The sequence below is a fragment of the Acipenser ruthenus genome, unplaced genomic scaffold (assembly GCF_902713425.1).
Source record: "Acipenser ruthenus unplaced genomic scaffold, fAciRut3.2 maternal haplotype, whole genome shotgun sequence".
Taxonomy (NCBI): Eukaryota; Metazoa; Chordata; class Actinopteri; order Acipenseriformes; family Acipenseridae; genus Acipenser; species Acipenser ruthenus.
The window spans coordinates 17847-34976 of record NW_026708327.1 but is presented as its reverse complement, the minus strand read 5'-3'; the positions used below and the strand labels follow the sequence as shown (position 1 = coordinate 34976).

The 17130-nt window shown below is 49.0% G+C and overlaps 1 protein-coding gene across 8 annotated transcripts in view; it reads left to right on the top strand.

The window, feature by feature from the left end:
- Positions 1–17130, top strand: part of LOC117407576 (PIH1 domain-containing protein 1) — a 56861-nt gene that overhangs the window by 30889 nt on the left and 8842 nt on the right. For 3 of the 8 annotated variants that reach the window (XM_059020842.1, XM_059020844.1, XM_059020843.1), the window contains 2 exons: positions 737–801; positions 1349–2768. In XM_059020842.1, the coding sequence (XP_058876825.1) occupies positions 737–796 (60 nt within the window). In that variant the 3' untranslated portion in view covers positions 797–801; positions 1349–2768. Of the gene's footprint in view, positions 1–736; positions 802–1348; positions 2793–12106; positions 12205–14170; positions 14324–14591; positions 14653–15468; positions 15655–16174; positions 16237–17130 lie in introns of those variants that run through there. The other 5 variants (XM_059020839.1, XM_059020837.1, XM_059020838.1 and 2 more) reach the window with 4 other exon arrangements.

The window sequence follows — 17130 nt, the reverse complement described above, 5'->3', positions numbered from 1 at the left end:
AAGCATTGTAAAGCACAGAGAGGTCTGGTAAAGCATAGGGAAGCATTGTAAAGCACAGAGAGGTCTGGTAAAGCATAGGGAAGCATTGTAAAGCACAGAGAGGTCTGGTAAAGCATAGGGAAGCATTGTAAAGCACAGAGAGGTCTGGTAAAGCATAGGGAAGCATTGTAAAGCACAGAGAGGTCTGGTAAAGCATAGGGAAGCATTGTAAAGCACAGAGAGGTCTGGTAAAGCATAGGGAAGCATTGTAAAGCACAGAGAGGTCTGGTAAAGCATAGGGAAGCATTGTAAAGCACAGAGAGGTCTGGTAAAGCATAGGGAAGCATTGTAAAGCACAGAGAGGTCTGGTAAAGCATAGGGAAGCATTGTAAAGCACAGAGAGGTCTGGTAAAGCATAGGGAAGCATTGTAAAGCACAGAGAGGTCTGGTAAAGCATAGGGAAGCATTGTAAAGCACAGAGAGGTCTGGTAAAGCATAGGGAAGCATTGTAAAGCACAGAGAGGTGTGGTAAAGCATAGGGAAGCATTGTAAAGCACAGAGAGGTCTGGTAAAGCATAGGGAAGCATTGTAAAGCACAGAGAGGTCTGGTAAAGCATAGGGAAGCATTGTAAATCACAGAGAGGTCTGGTAAAGCATATTAAAACATGCTAAACTAACCCTTGTAAAAGTGTCCCACAGTAAAAGCTCAGCACAGGTGATTATGCTGTCCTAATTCTGTTCCTCTCCCTCTCCACAGAAATCTGATAATGGAGAGACTGCTGAAACAGAATCATTAAGAGCAGTCGCCTCTGTATGAAAAGGGTAATTATTGAAACTCAGGGGGACTGTCTGAATCATGTCACTGACCCCTCCCTTTAAAGGAGCGCTGACCATCTTTAAAATCCATTCTCTCACCTCTGATTAGCTTTATTAACAGGATCACCGGCCCCTCCCTTTAAAGGAGCGCTGACCATCTTTAAAATCCATTCTCTCACCTCTTATTAGCTTTATTAACAGGATCACTGACCCCTCCCTTTAAAGGAGCGCTGACCATCTTTAAAATCCATTCTCTCACCTCTTATTAGCTTTATTAACAGGATCACTGGCCCCTCCCTTTAAAGGAGCGCTGACCATCTTTAAAATCCATTCTCTCACCTCTTGTTAGCTTTATTAACAGGATCACTGGCCCCTCCCTTTAAAGGAGCGCTGACCATCTTTAAAATCCATTCTCTCACCTCTTGTTAGCTTTATTAACAGGATCACTGGCCCCTCCTTTTAAAGAAAGGCTGTTTTCTCATCTTTCTCTGAAGTAGGTTTAGCAGCTGCTTGTCTCAGTCGCTAATGTTTCTTCTCTGTTTCTTTTCCTCAGCGGGTTTTCATTCTCCTCAAAAAAAACAAACCATTTAGTTTGTGGAACACAAACGCTGTGTCTCCTCCTGTGGACGCGTGAGGGAGCGGGTTGTCCTCGGGGTCGCTGTCTCATCGGACACCTGGTTGCCAAGACAACAAGCCTTCCTCCCCATCGCATTCTGTATAGTGCTTTTCAAATACCAAACAGGGAAACTGCCTAAAATCTCAGATCAGATTTCACGCACTGAAACATCGCTATCACCTCCACTGACACCCCCCGAAGAGATCAGAGTTTTTTAAGGGAGGTTTATGAAACGGAGGCTGGCATCTGCCCGCTCGAGGATGGTCGGGAATCCTGGGACAAAAGAACGGAATCTGTTTGGAACCAAGAGGATTGTGGGATACTTGACCGAAGTGTTTTTAAAGGAGCTCATGGACCTGCAGCCGGGAATTGAAGCACAGAAACCAGGAGCAGAGACACACGGTGTGGAAGAGAAGGGATGAGGACTACTATGAGTTACCAAAGGCTACGAAGGACTATGAAGGGCTATCATGGGCTATCATGGCCTTCGAAGGGCTATCATGGCCTACGAATGGGCTATCATGGCCTACGAAGGGCTATCATGGGCTATCAAAGGCTACGAAGGACTATGAAGGGCCATCAAGGGCTATCAAGGGCTATCAAGGGCTATCATGGGCTATCAAGGGCTATCATGGGCTACGAAGGGCTGTCATGGCCTACGAAGGGCTATCATGGGCTATCAAAGGCTACGAAGGACTATTTAGGGCCATCAAGGGCTATCATGGGCTACGAAGGGCTATCAAGGGCTATCATGGGCTCCGAAGGACTATGAAGGGCAATGAAGGACTATGGAGGGCTATCATGAGTTATCAAGCCACGTTGTTGATGCAGAATCACTGGGATCCTTGGGAAGACGAAAATAAACCAAAAATTCAACATCTTCAGAAAGTGGAAACGTTTGTCATTGAAACGTCCAAAGAAAATGTAATGTGGACAAGGGGGTGTCCATAGAATCTGTCCTGGGAGTCGGACAACGCGTCCAAACAGCTCGACTGACCGTAGCGTCCGGAGACGAACAAAATAATAATATGAATATGAATTTGTTAATGTGCAGGATGACGCCTCTAGGATGTGATTTTAATACCAAGTGTTTAATCTGTAGTATTTTGTATTTAATCATATCTTGATGTAACTATCACTGACACTGTTATCTGCTGTATTATTGAATTGTATTTTGTCACACTTGTACTTGCTTGAACCCAAGTCACTGTATTTATCTTGCTCTTAATTGTATTAATACTTGTACTGTGATTATTGAAATGCATTTTTGTTTACGATTGTAAGTCGCCCTGGATAAGGGCGTCTGCTCAGAAATAAATAATAATAATAATAAAAATAATAATAATAACAACTTAGAAAACTGAAGTAAAGCGTGCAGTATAACTGATCACCCTTCGCTGAACTAACAGGAAGCTTCATAAAGCCTTTTTAATGGTTCAGTAACACTTCATGCGTAGTCATGTTTTATAAATACTGAAGGGAAATGGAACTACATTTCCCATCATCCTCCTGCTCGCAGGCAAATCCGTCTCGGTTAGATCAGCGAGCAGGAGGATGATGGGAAGTGTAGTTCTGAGAAGGGGGGGTAACACGGGAAGCCGTCTTGAGGCAGGAAATGCAATTTCAAAGTTTTTTTTTTTTAAAAAGTGGTCAAAATGTTAAAGGAAATTTAAAACAACACACACGCCTTACGTCAAGTGTTGTAGCAACACGTGGGAACATTCAGAGTTTCACCGAAGCGTGTGTGAATCCGCAAAATATCTCTGATACAAAATACCAGCTGCCCTTCCACTGAGCCGAACGGGAGATTTGTAATAATTCAAATCATTGTGTTTTGTAGCGGTGGAAAACCAAACGGAAATACCTACGTAGCTAACTTTCATGAATATTTTGTATTTCTATAGTGGTTTCTATAGTTATTATTTATTATTTTTTAAAAACACCTACCATATGTAGCAAACACTTTTCTGAAGAAAAAAAACCCTGTATTGTAATATCGACGTATCCAGGGCTGGGAATCAGACTCCCGCTGCACAGCAGTGTGATCCAGTCCTGGTTTCACTGGGAGTTTAATAATCAGACACGCCCTGAGCTTGTTAGCTAGACACACTGGGGGCTGATCAAGCTGGTAGCAGTAAAACCTGGACTGGATCACACTGCTGTGCGATAGGAGTCTGATTCTGAGCCCTGAGGATCTCTGTGTCTTTCTGTGTGTCTCTGGTCTGTCTGTGTGTGTGTCTCTCTCTCTGTGTCTTTGTGTCTCCCACTGATCCAGTCCTCATTCTCAGCCTTTCCTATCAATGAAATAAGAGGGAGACCAATTATTTTGTGGTTTTGTGATATATATATATATATATAGAGAGAGAGAGAGAGAGAGAGAGAGAGATCTAGAGAGGGAGGGAGGGGGGAGCGAGAGAAAGAGCAGAGGGAGAGAGAGAGAGAGAGAGAGAGAGAGAGAGAGAGAGAGAGAGATGGGCTTCTGTGAGTTACAGGATAATAATTCCATCTAGGGTTTCTGTGACGTCATAAACTACGAGAGCGAAGGTGCAGTTTCTACACAGTCACAGAACCCCGAGATGGAATTGTTTTCCTGTGACTCGCTGAAGAGGGCCGTCTCTTATTTTTTATAATCCACGGATACCCCTGTGGTGCTGATATTAATATTAGAGCTTCAGCTTGATTTGGACGATCGCCTTCACCTTGTTTTAATTTCCCGTTCCTCTCCGGTTTCTCTGAGAATGTTCCAGCTTGACATCATTTTTAACATATTCTCATTATGTTGTTCATTAATGAACGTTTCTGTGCTGTGGGTGTTTGTCTAGCGATTGAAAAATGAGACATTTTGCGTTTTGAATTGAAAGCGATGGGTCTGGAGGAGTCGAGTGGGTCAAAGTTCAAGCATATTTTTTTCCTCTAGGAGGCTTAAAGAAAAGGGCTTGTAACCAGGAGGTCCCCGGTTCAAATCCCACCTCAGCCGCTGACTCATTGTGTGACCCTGAGCAAGTCACTTAACCTCCTTGTGCTCCGTCTTTCGGGTGAGACGTAATTGTAAGTGACTCTGCAGCTGATGCATAGTTCACACACCCTAGTCTCTGTAAGTCGCCTTGGATAAAGGCGTCCGCTAAATAAACTAATAATAATAATTAATAATAATAGAGGAATTATCCGTTGCAGGACGGTGCTGAGAAATGACCTGAAAATAAAGCGAGTCTCTCTGCTGAGGAAACGTTGCAACGTAAACACTCTGGATGAGAGACGCAGCACGGAGAGACCTTCATCCAGCAGAGGAGTGAAAAAGGCTGATGATGATGATGATGATGATGAGGATGATGAGGATGAGGGTGATGATGATGATGAGGATGATGATGATGATGATGATGATAGACACGCACCCTGACATCATTTAATACAGCTTTGCCCATGGCAGAACTCTGTAAAGTCGACATCTAGTTTGACCGACAATTTCATCATAAAATGATAATCCATTATGATAATTCATTTTATTTTTTACAATAGATACATTGTCTTTGATCAATTAAAACAAAATAATAATACAAATAATAACTAATCTATCTATCTATCTATCTGTCTGTCTGTCTGTCTGTCTGTCTGTCTGTCTATCTATCTATCTATCTATCTGTCTGTCTGTCTGTCTATCTCTGTCTGTATTTATCTATCTGTCTGTCTATCTATCTATCTATCTGTCTGTCTATCTCTGTATTTATCTATCTGTCTGTCTGTCTATCTATCTGTCTATCTATCTATCTATCTGTCTGTCTGTCTGTCTGTCTATCTCTGTCTGTCTCTATCTATCTGTCTGTCTATATCTGTCTGTATTTATCTATCTGTCTGTCTGTCTGTCTATATCTGTCTGTATTTATCTATCTGTCTGTCTGTCTGTCTATATCTGTCTGTATCTATCTGTCTGTCTATATCTGTCTGTATTTATCTATCTGTCTGTCTGTCTATCTCTCTGTATATACACTGTGGTAGCAGTGTGGAGTAGTGGTTTGGGCTCTGGTCTCTTGACCGGAGAGTCGTGGGTTCAATCCCAGGTGGGGGACACTGCTGCTGTACCCTTGAGCAAGGTACTTTACCTAGATTGCTCCAGTAAAAACCCCACTGTATAAATGGGGAATTGTATGTAAAAATAATGTGATATCTTGTAACAATTGTAAGTCGCCCTGGGTAAGGGTGTCTGCTAAGAAATAAATAATAATAATATTGTAACGACCCGGACAATTGTATTGTTGCAGGACTTGTTGTCTGTCCCGTTTGTCTTGTCTGTCTTTTATGTTATGTGTATTGTAAGGGGAACGGGTCACGCCGTTAGTTGGCAGCGGGAAAAGGGGGACTGCAGACCATGGGTCGATTGGTTGAGCCGGACAGTGGCGGGAGATGAGGGGAGGTTATATAAGGTGGTGGATGAGTGACAGAGGGGGGAGAGACGGGGAGTGAGAGAGAGTGACAGCGACTAGAGAGAGAGATAGCAATAGAGGATAAAGAAGGGTTTGTTGTTTTAGTGGCGTGAATTCCGGACCCTGACAGGAATTCTCTGTTTATTAAAATAAAGATTCGAGACCGAGAGTTCCACACTGTCTCCGTGAGTCCTGCTTCATAAACCTGACAAAAACGCTACATTGGTGTCAGAAGTGGGATAGCGAAGACGGAGCTGCGGCTGAAGCATCACGACGCGTCAAACAGGAGGCAACGTCACAGTGGGGCGGAAGTGGGGCAGAGCACAGGGCATTGAGCGTCCATGTAAAAAAAATTGTCCCGGAAGAAGTGACGTCATCCCGGTGCGCAGGAGCAACATCAGAGCTGCTGGATCAAAACAAAGGGGCCTGCATCAACAAACCCACTTATGATGGTAAGGCCGACTGGCGATTGTTCTTAATACAGTTTGAATTAATGGCGAAATTAGAAGGATGGACTGATAAGGAAAAAACTGTAGGCATTATCACCAGCCTGACGGGTGATGCCTTACCATACCTCCGGTTTATTGATGTAGCTCATGGTGACAGCTACGAAAGTGTGTTGGCACAATTAAGTGACTGTTTTGTGGGGATCCAGGTAGCTAGGCCCCGAGATGGGCCCCGTGCCGACCACGGGAGTGGAAGTAGAGCAAGTGTGAGTGACAGGATGCAGGGGGCTGGCCGAAGTACGGTAAAAGCAGGCCGCTATGACGGGACATCGCCATGGGAGGCATACCAGGCCAAATTCAAGATGGCTGCGCTCAACAATGCCTGGAGCCCGACAGAGAAAGCTGGCCAGCTAGCGGCAGCCCTGGATGGGAAAGCACTGCAGGTGCTGCTAGACCTGGGCCCAGACGAGCTGGACAGCTATGATGTTATCGCCATGGCCCTGGACCGTCGCTTTGGGAGAGTAGAGCCTGCTGTCGGCCTGCGCCAACGCCTGGCCACACGGATCAGAGGCCCCGGAGAGAAGTTGGGTGTGCTTGCAGCAGATGTCCTGTACTTGGCCCGGCGGGGGTACCCCGACTACCCGCCAGCCACGCAAGGGGACTTGGCCATGGAGGCCTTTGTCCGTGGCCTGACCCCTAATGCCCTGCGCCAGCAGGTCCGGCTCGCTGCCCCAACCTCCTTAGAGCTCGCCTTGGCCCACGCAGAACGTGTCGAGGCTGTGCTCGAGGAGGGTGAGCGTGACTGGGCCCCTGGGGGAAACCAGCGAGAGGGGAGAGAATGGACCGACCGCCCCAGGCCCACTGCACGTCAAGCCCAAGCAGAAGAGGAGGAGACTGCAGACAGCCACGCTGCTCCTCCCTGGATCTCTGACCTGGCCGCCCTGATCCGTACCGTATCCACACAGGCCCCCCACACGCGCCTGTGCTGGGACTGTGGCAAACCTGGGCACCTACAGCGGCGATGCCCCTCCGCTGCAGCCCCACCCAACCGCTCATCGTCGGAAAACATCGTAAGTGGGACAACGTGGGCCCCCCATCCTGTCTCCCATACTTACCACCGTCCACCTGCGCCACACACAGCTGGGGCCCGACCACCAAGCGGGGAGAGGGTGCCCCCCCACTCTCCTGAAGCCACTGACAGCAATCCACACAGACCAGCTGTGGTAGTCGGGAGAACCACCGCAGGGGACTTTTGTCATGTTCCTGTCCAGATTGAGGGGGTCCCCTGTACCGCCCTGGTGGACACCGGCTCCACGGTGACCCTGGTCCGTCCCGATGTGCTCCCAGAGGGGGTCCAGCTGGAACCCACAACTGTTCAACTCCGTACAGTCACTGGGGAGCTGACGCCTATGAAAGGGAGGGGCAACCTGGCCATAGAAGTGGCTGGGCGGACAGTACATCACCCTGTCTGGGTAGCAGCTGTCCAGGATCCCTGCATACTGGGTCTGGACTTCCTGCGCTACACAGGCGGGCAACTGGACCTCCGAACCGGGACATTGCACTTACAAGGGGGCCCGGCCCTGGCCTTGGCCTATCCGGAGGGGCGAGCCTTCCCGCCGGGGCAGCTGGGCCGTGACCGGGACCCCTTTGCTCGTCAGGGCCAGACTGCTAAGAGAGGGGAGCTAATAAGCCAGCAATACCCACTGTTACACCGCCATGGCCCACGCCACTCCACGTTGGGTCGGGGGACCTCAGCCCTCTCCCGGACCCCACCACGCCAGCGCGTACTGACGCCCTCGCCGACCCCTGCCCCCAGGGGCAACACAGCATTCCAACGGGCCCAGCGTCGGAGAGGACTTCCACTCCCACAGCCCTCCATGCCAGCCCAGGGGACCTCAGCCCTTCCCTGGGCCCCCAGCGGCCAGGGACGGAGACCCTCCTTTTCCAAGCCCCCATCAGTAGCAAAGACGACCGCGTCAGCCCCAAGTTCGTCTGCTCCCCCCCCAGGTACTATGGAGGACCCCACTGTTGCCACAGTGACCACAGTCTGGAGCCAGAATTGTGAGGGGCTTCACCCGGAGCAACAGGCCCAGCTATGGGAGCTGTTACTGACCTACCGCCATAGCTTCGCTACCAACCCTGAAGACGTCGGCCGGACACACATGGTCCAGCATTCCATCGACACAGGGGAGGCCCGGCCCATCAAGCTGCGGCCCCGCCGCCAACCACTGGCCCGCCAGGAGGCTACAGAGGAGGCACTGAAGGAGATGCGGGAGGCTGGAATCATTGAGCCCTCAGACAGTCCCTGGACATCCCCGGTGGTCATGGTTCCGAAGAAAGATGGCAAGTGGCGCTTCTGTGTCGACTACAGACGCCTGAATGATGTCACGGAGAAGGACTCCTACCCCCTCCCCCGCATCGACGAGTCCCTGGACCTGGTGGCCGGGTCGAAGTGGTTCTCCTCCCTTGACCTAAGGAGTGGCTACTGGCAGGTGGCCCTGTCCCCGGCTGCCCGACCCAAGACTGCCTTCTCCACTGGCCGAGGGCTCTGGCAGTTCACCGTGATGCCGTTCGGACTTTGCAACGCCCCCGCAACATTCGAGCGACTCATGGAAAAAGTGCTGGTCGGCATGCCCCCTACAGAGTGCCTGGTGTACTTGGACGACCTGCTGGTCCATGGGAAGACCTTCCAGGCGGCCCTGGCCTCCCTGCGAGAAGTGCTCCGACGAGTCACCGAGGCAGGACTGAAGCTACACCCTGAAAAGTGCCAGTTCTTGCGCAAGGAGGTTACCTTCTTGGGTCATCGAGTTGGAGAGGACGGTATCAGTACGGAGCCCTGCAAGGTCGCAGCAGTCAGAGACTGGCCTACCCCCATCAACCTCCGCCAGCTGAGAGGCTTCCTTGGACTAGCGTCCTACTATAGGAGGTTTGTGCAGGGCTTCGCCACCATCGCTGCCCCCTTACACTGCCTCCTGCGTAAGGGTGAGCCCTTTGAGTGGACCCCGGAACGTCGGGAGGCATTCGACAGCCTGAAAATGGCCCTGTGTCAGTCCCCCGTGTTGGCACCCCCAGACCCCCACTCCACCTTCTTGCTGGACACTGACGCGAGCGACAAGGGAATCGGAGCTGTCCTGTCGCAGCCGGGGTCAGACGGTGAGCAGGTAGTTGCATACTACAGCCGGTCGCTCAGCAAGACCGAGCGTCGGTACTGTGTGACCCGACGGGAGCTGCTGGCAGTGGTCGAGTCGGTCCGCCACTTCCGCCACTACCTCTGTGGGCTCCCCTTCACAGTGCGGACGGACCACGCAGCCCTGCAGTGGCTCCTGACCTTCAGGGAGCCGGAGGGACAGGTTGCCCGCTGGATAGAACAACTACAAGCGTTTAACTATTCCATCCAGCATCGGGCCGGGGAGAAACACGCTAATGCGGACGCCCTGTCCCGCCGACCCTGTGCCCAGGAGGGCTGTGCACACTGCGACCGGAGGGAACAGAAGGAGGCCGAGCTGTCCTCAGGAAGTACGGAGCAGTGCTGTACGCTGGTGCCAGTGGAGAGGACGGAGTGGAGGAGGCACCAGGAGGCTGACCCAGACCTCTGTCCGGTGCTGCAGTGGCTGGAGGACCAGTGGAGACCACCCTGGGAAGAGGTAGCAAGATACTCTACTGCCACCCGGGGGCTCTGGTCGCAGTGGACAGGGCTGGGTTTGAAGGATGGCGTCCTCCAACGGCAGTGGAAGGAGCCAGCAACAGGGGAGGTGAGATGGCAGGTGATCGTCCCCCAAACGTTGCGCCTGGAGGTGCTCAAGGCCCACCATGGGACCCCAGGCACCGGCCACTTCGGGGTCACGAAGACGCTCCGGCGGCTCCGACAGTCCTTCTACTGGGGGCAGTGCAGACGGGACGTTGAGGACCACTGCCGGCGCTGTGACACCTGCACTGCTCGAAAAGGACCCCCGGGCCGGTCGCACGCCCCCCTCCAGCAGTACCAGGTCGGTGGACCCATGGAGAGGGTCGCTGTGGATGTCTTAGGCCCCTTTCCGCGCTCAGAGAAGGGAAACCGGTTCGTCCTGGTGGCCCTTGACTATTTCACGAAGTGGCCGGAGGCATACGCTCTGCCAGACCAGGAGGCAGAGACGGTCGCTGAAGCACTGCTGGGGGGGTTCTTCAGCCGGTTCGGGATCCCCCAGGAGCTCCATTCAGACCAGGGGCGCAACTTCGAGTCACGGGTCTTTGCGGAGATGTGTCGGCGCCTGGGGATCCGGAAGACCCGGACCACCCCCCTCCACCCGCAGAGTGATGGATTGGTTGAGCGTTTCAACCGCACGCTGGCCGTACAGCTGGCTGTGACCACCGCAAGCCACCAAAAAGACTGGGACACCCACCTGCCTCTTGTGTTGATGGCCTGTCGTTCAGCTGTGCAGGACTCCACTGCCTGCACTCCAGCTCTGCTCATGCTGGGTCGTGAGCTCCGCACGCCAGCGGAGATGATCTTCGGTCGCCCCTCAGACACCCCCAGTGTGCCCCCAGGTCCAGAGTACGCCCGGAGGCTGCAGGACCGGCTGGAGGTAGCGCACCACTTTGCCCGGGACCAAATGCAAGCTGCTGGTGTCAGGCAGAAGCGGAACTACGACCTCAGGGCTCGGGGCCGCCACTTCATCGCCGGGGAGCTTGTTTGGATCTTCAGCCCCAAGAGAAAGCGAGGCCGTTGCCCCAAGCTGGACAGCCACTGGCTCGGGCCCTGCCAGGTCCTGGAGCGGATCGGGGAGGTAGTGTACCGGGTGCAGCTTCCACCTAGAGGGCGCAAAGTGGTCCTGCACCGGGACCGGCTGGCCCCCTACCTGGGACGGAACCCAGGACAGACTGACACAGCGACCCCTGACAGTCCCCTCTTGCCTCCTGCTGATTCACCCTGTCCTGCGAGTCCCTCACCTTCTACCCCAGTTCCTGACAGCTCCTTGCCTGGGAGCTCCACACCCTTGGACTCGGTCAGTCCATCTGCTGTGACTGACGGGGGATCGACGCCTGTGAGGAGACCACGGCCGCAACGACATCATCGGCTTCCGGGCCGTTTTCGAGACTTTGCCCTCCCTCGAGGACGAGGGACTAAGGGGGGGGCTGTGTAACGACCCGGACAATTGTATTGTTGCAGGACTTGTTGTCTGTCCCGTTTGTCTTGTCTGTCTTTTATGTTATGTGTATTGTAAGGGGAACGGGTCACGCCGTTAGTTGGCAGCGGGAAAAGGGGGACTGCAGACCATGGGTCGATTGGTTGAGCCGGACAGTGGCGGGAGATGAGGGGAGGTTATATAAGGTGGTGGATGAGTGACAGAGGGGGGAGAGACGGGGAGTGAGAGAGAGTGACAGCGACTAGAGAGAGAGATAGCAATAGAGGATAAAGAAGGGTTTGTTGTTTTAGTGGCGTGAATTCCGGACCCTGACAGGAATTCTCTGTTTATTAAAATAAAGATTCGAGACCGAGAGTTCCACACTGTCTCCGTGAGTCCTGCTTCATAAACCTGACAAAAACGCTACAATATATACAGATACGTGTATGTTGCGAGCAATGTTTCTGCGCATGCGCCACAATCCGAGACTGCGCTGAGAAAATATTAATTTTTATCCTAATTATGAACAGTTTTCCCGTTTCGTTCAAGAGGTCTTGAGCAGCAGTGAAAATGAACCTCACGAGTTCCATGTCTTTTTTTTTTATAACGCGGCGAAATTAATCTAAGAAATGCGACAATTTACTCTCAATGGAAAACACCTCCTCCCATGCGCGCCTGCGCGCACCGTGACGTCAACAAAAGAGGCGTTCCCGCCAGCGTCTCAAACCGGAAGAAGGTCAAACAAACGGGCGGCGTCTCAAAACCGGAAGAAGGTCAAGCATAACCAACCGACAAGAAACTTCCAGGAGCGCCGGACTTCCCTCGAGGTGAGTAAAGAAACGTGGTTATAATAATAATAATAATAATAATAATAATATTATAATTTATCCTTGTTCGTTTTATATTATTTTAGAGTTTCACGCTGTCAGTTAACTGCCGTCTCAATTCGCTGTTTATTTAAAAAATAATACAAACATACATGCTTATATTTACGTTTTTTTTTAAAGAGACGTATTGTAAATATAGCAAATATTTGGAATCGATTTATAATTATTTGTAAAACGCCATACAGTCTAAAAAATGCGTTCTCGTAGTTTTAAAAAAGATGGATTTTAAAGATGGTCAGCGCTCCTTTAAAGGGAGGGGTCAGTGATCCTGTTAATAAAGCTAATAAGAGGTGAGAGAATGGATTTTAAAGATGGTCAGCGCTCCTTTAAAGGGAGGGACCAGCGATACTGTTAATAAAGCTAATAAGAGGTGAGAGAATGGATTTTAAAGATGGTCAGCGCTCCTTTAAAGGGAGGGGTCAGTGATCCTGTTAATAAAGCTAATAAGAGGTGAGAGAATGGATTTTAAAGATGGTCAGCGCTCCTTTAAAGGGAGGGGCCAGCGATCCTGTTAATAAAGCTAATAAGAGGTGAGAGAATGGATTTTAAAGATGGTCAGCGCTCCTTTAAAGGGAGGGTTCAGTGATCCTGTTAATAAAGCTAATAAGAGGTGAGAGAATGGATTTTAAAGATGGTCAGCGCTCCTTTAAAGGGAGGGGCCAGTGATCATGTTAATAAAGCTAATAAGAGGTGAGAGAATGGATTTTAAAGATGGTCAGCGCTCCTTTAAAGGGAGGGGACAGTGATCCTGTTAATAAAGCTAATAAGAGGTGAGAGAATGGATTTTAAAGATGGTCAGCGCTCCTTTAAAGGGAGGGGCCAGTGATCCTGTTAATAAAGCTAATAAGAGGTGCGAGAATGGATTTTAAAGATGGTCAGCGCTCCTTTAAAGGGAGGGGCCAGTGATCCTGTTAATAAAGCTAATAAGAGGTGAGAGAATGGATTTTAAAGATGGTCAGCGCTCCTTTAAAGGGAGGGGTCAGTGATCCTGTTAATAAAGCTAATAAGAGGTGAGAGAATGGATTTTAAAGATGGTCAGCGCTCCTTTAAAGGGAGGGGCCAGTGATCATGTTAATAAAGCTAATAAGAGGTGAGAGAATGGATTTTAAAGATGGTCAGCGCTCCTTTAAAGGGAGGGGCCAGTGATCCTGTTAATAAAGCTAATAAGAGGTGAGAGAATGGATTTTAAAGATGGTCAGCGCTCCTTTAAAGGGAGGGGCCAGTGATCCTGTTAATAAAGCTAATAAGAGGTGAGAGAATGGATTTTAAAGATGGTCAGCGCTCCTTTAAAGGGAGGGGCCGGTGATCCTGTTAATAAAGCTAATAAGAGGTGAGAGAATGGATTTTAAAGATGGTCAGCGCTCCTTTAAAGGGAGGGGTCAGTGATCCTGTTAATAAAGCTAATAAGAGGTGAGAGAATGGATTTTAAAGATGGTCAGCGCTCCTTTAAAGGGAGGGGCCAGTGATCCTGTTAATAAAGCTAATAAGAGGTGAGAGAATGGATTTTAAAGATGGTCAGCGCTCCTTTAAAGGGAGGGGCCAGTGATCCTGTTAATAAAGCTAATAAGAGGCGAGAGAATGGATTTTAAAGATGGTCAGCGCTCCTTTAAAGGGAGGGGCCGGTGATCCTGTTAATAAAGCTAATAAGAGGTGAGAGAATGGATTTTAAAGATGGTCAGTGCTCCTTTAAAGGGAGGGGCCAGTGATCCTGTTAATAAAGCTAATAAGAGGTGAGAGAATGGATTTTAAAGATGGTCAGCGCTCCTTTAAAGGGAGGGGCCAGTGATCCTGTTAATAAAGCTAATAAGAGGCGAGAGAATGGATTTTAAAGATGGTCAGCGCTCCTTTAAAGGGAGATTAACAGTAAAGTAAGTAAAAAAATGTTTTTTTTGTTTTTTTTAAACAGGATTTTGGATCTGCATCTTCTGGATCCGCGTTTCTGTTTTGCTGAATAGTAATGATGGATTCCTCGTCACCTTGTGACCAGTCTTTGCTTTCTGCAGAATGTGAGGAAGGAATCAATGAGGATGAAAATCTCTATCAGAAATTACTGTTACAGGTGAGAAAACTGTGAACTCCAAACCAGAAGAGACTGAGAGAGAAAGTCAAGTTAGCAGAGAAACGTTTTAATGCCTTCATCATCCAGAACTTCACTGGATCAGAAACTCCAAACCAGAAGAGAATGAGAGAGAAAGTCAAGTTAGCAGAGAAACGTTTTAATGCCTTCGTCATCCAGAACTTCACTGGATCAGAAACTCAATTTTACTGCTTCTGGGTAATCAACTGAAATATAATTATTTGATTTATATGTTTTTGTTTTATTTTAGGCTGCTCAAGAAATGCAAAGTCAGGTGACACCAAATTCAAAACCGATAAAACCAGAACCAGGTGAGATTCAAACACGATTCAGACAGTCCCCCTGAGTTTCAATAGCCATAGTTTTATATATTATACAGCAACACCAAACACAGTTCAGACAGTCCCCCTGAGTTTCAATAGCCATAGTTTTATATATTATACAGCAACACCAAACACGATTCAGACAGTCCCCCTGAGTTTCAATAGCCATAGTTTTATATATTATACAGCAACACCAAACACGATTCAGACAGTCCCCCTGAGTTTCAATAGCCATAGTTTTATATATTATACAGCAACACCAAACACGATTCAGACAGTCCCCCTGAGTTTCAATAGCCATAGTTTTATATATTATACAGCAACACCAAACACGATTCAGACAGTCCCCCTGAGTTTCAATAGCCATAGTTTTATATATTATACAGCAACACCAAACACGATTCAGACAACCCCCCTGAGTTTCAATAGCCATAGTTCTATATATTATACAGTGTGTAATCTGAGTGGCTCTTTGGTGTGCAGTGACACCTGCTGGACAGCTTGTGACATTACAGGCACTTAAAATAATTGCAGAGGACAAGAGAAAGGGGCTGAAGATCATTGAGGGTATAGTTAGCACACTGTGGTTCCATTCTCCCAATAACATCCCATTGCAGCTGCCCTATACTTGTGCTACCATTGCCCCTCAGTGTAATACAGAACCATTATTGCACTACTGAGACAGGAAACTGCACCTATGTCAGCCATCTTATCTCACACTTTCCTGTAGCTCTCAATACAGTCCAGACTCTGTGTTTGAACCACAATGGCTTCAGTTTCCTCCCCGGTCTCCCTCTCTCTCAGGTTTCTGTGTGAAGACAAAGACCTCTGATGGAGGGAAGGTGTTTGTCAACATCTGTCAGTCATCGCAGGTCCCGCCCCCTCCGGACATCTCGGAGGCGGAGCTGGTGGAGCTGCTCCAATCGGAAGACCCCTCGGGATTCCGAGTTCCCATGAGCCTCGGCGAGCCTCATGCGGAGATAGACAACAGTGAGCAAGTGGAGAGACAACAAAGCCTTTCTGTGTTTTACAATGCTTCCCTATGCTTTACCAGACCTCTCTGTGCTTTACAATGCTTCCCTATGCTTTACCAGACCTCTCTGTGCTTTACAATGCTTCCCTATGCTTTACCACACCTCTCTGTGCTTTACAATGCTTCCCTATGCTTTACCAGACCTCTCTGTGCTTTACAATGCTTCCCTATGCTTTACCAGACCTCTCTGTGCTTTACAATGCTTCCCTATGCTTTACCACACCTCTCTGTGCTTTACAATGCTTCCCTATGCTTTACCAGACCTCTCTGTGCTTTACAATGCTTGCCTATGCTTTACCAGACCTCTCTGTGCTTTACAATGCTTCCCTATGCTTCACCATGCTATCATAGCACAGTAAATTTGGACTAGAAGAAAAACTACAGGTCCCAGCATGCCTCTGCACTAATAGTAACAGTGAGGGGTGATGGGAGTTGTAGTTCTTTATAATCACATTATCTCCCCCATTCTATTTGCAGGTTCCAACGGCTGCACGGCTTATGATGTTGTTATAAACCCTAAATTCTACAATAAAACCAAGGTAATTATGATGAATGAAAACTCTATCACACTAATATAACACCCTGTACTGAACTACAGCAGTTACCCAACACAGTGGAGTCTTATCACAAATATAAGTCAATCTCTCCAGTCGACACCCCCTTTCTCTGTTTGTTATGGTACAGTCTCTTCACTAATACAGTGTACTGTGCTCTTGGGATTGTACCATCAGAGACAGGGAAAGGGGGGTCGACTGGACACCTATGTTAGCTTAGTGAGGAGACAGACAGCATAAGTTATAATAATGGTATAACATTCTCATCGCTGTCTCGTATCTCTGTGTGTTTCTCATCACTGTCTCGTGTCTCTGTGTGTTTCTCATCGCTGTCTCGTGTCTCTGTGTGTTCCTCATCGCTGTCTCGTGTCTCTGTGTGTTTCTCATCACTGTCTCGTGTCTCTGTGTGTTTCTCATCGCTGTCTCGTATCTCTGTGTGTTCCTCAGGGAGCTGTTTCTCATCGCTGTCTCGTGTCTCTGTGTTTCTCATCGCTGTCTCGTGTCTCTCTGTGTTTCTCATCGCTGTCTCGTGTCTCTGTGTGTTTCTCATCGCTGTCTCGTATCTCTGTGTGTTCCTCATCGCTGTCTCGTGTCTCTGTGTGTTTCTCATCGCTGTCTCGTATCTCTGTGTGTTTCTCATCGCTGTCTCGTATCTCTGTGTGTTTCTCATCGCTGTCTCGTATCTCTGTGTGTTCCTCATCGCTGTCTCGTATCTCTGTGTGTTTCTCATCGCTGTCTCGTATCTCTGTGTGTTTCTCATCGCTGTCTCGTATCTCTGTGTGTTTCTCATCGCTGTCTCGTGTCTCTGTGTGTTTCTCATCGCTGTCTCGTGTCTCTGTGTGTTTCTCATCGCTGTCTCGTATCTCTGTGTGTTTCTCA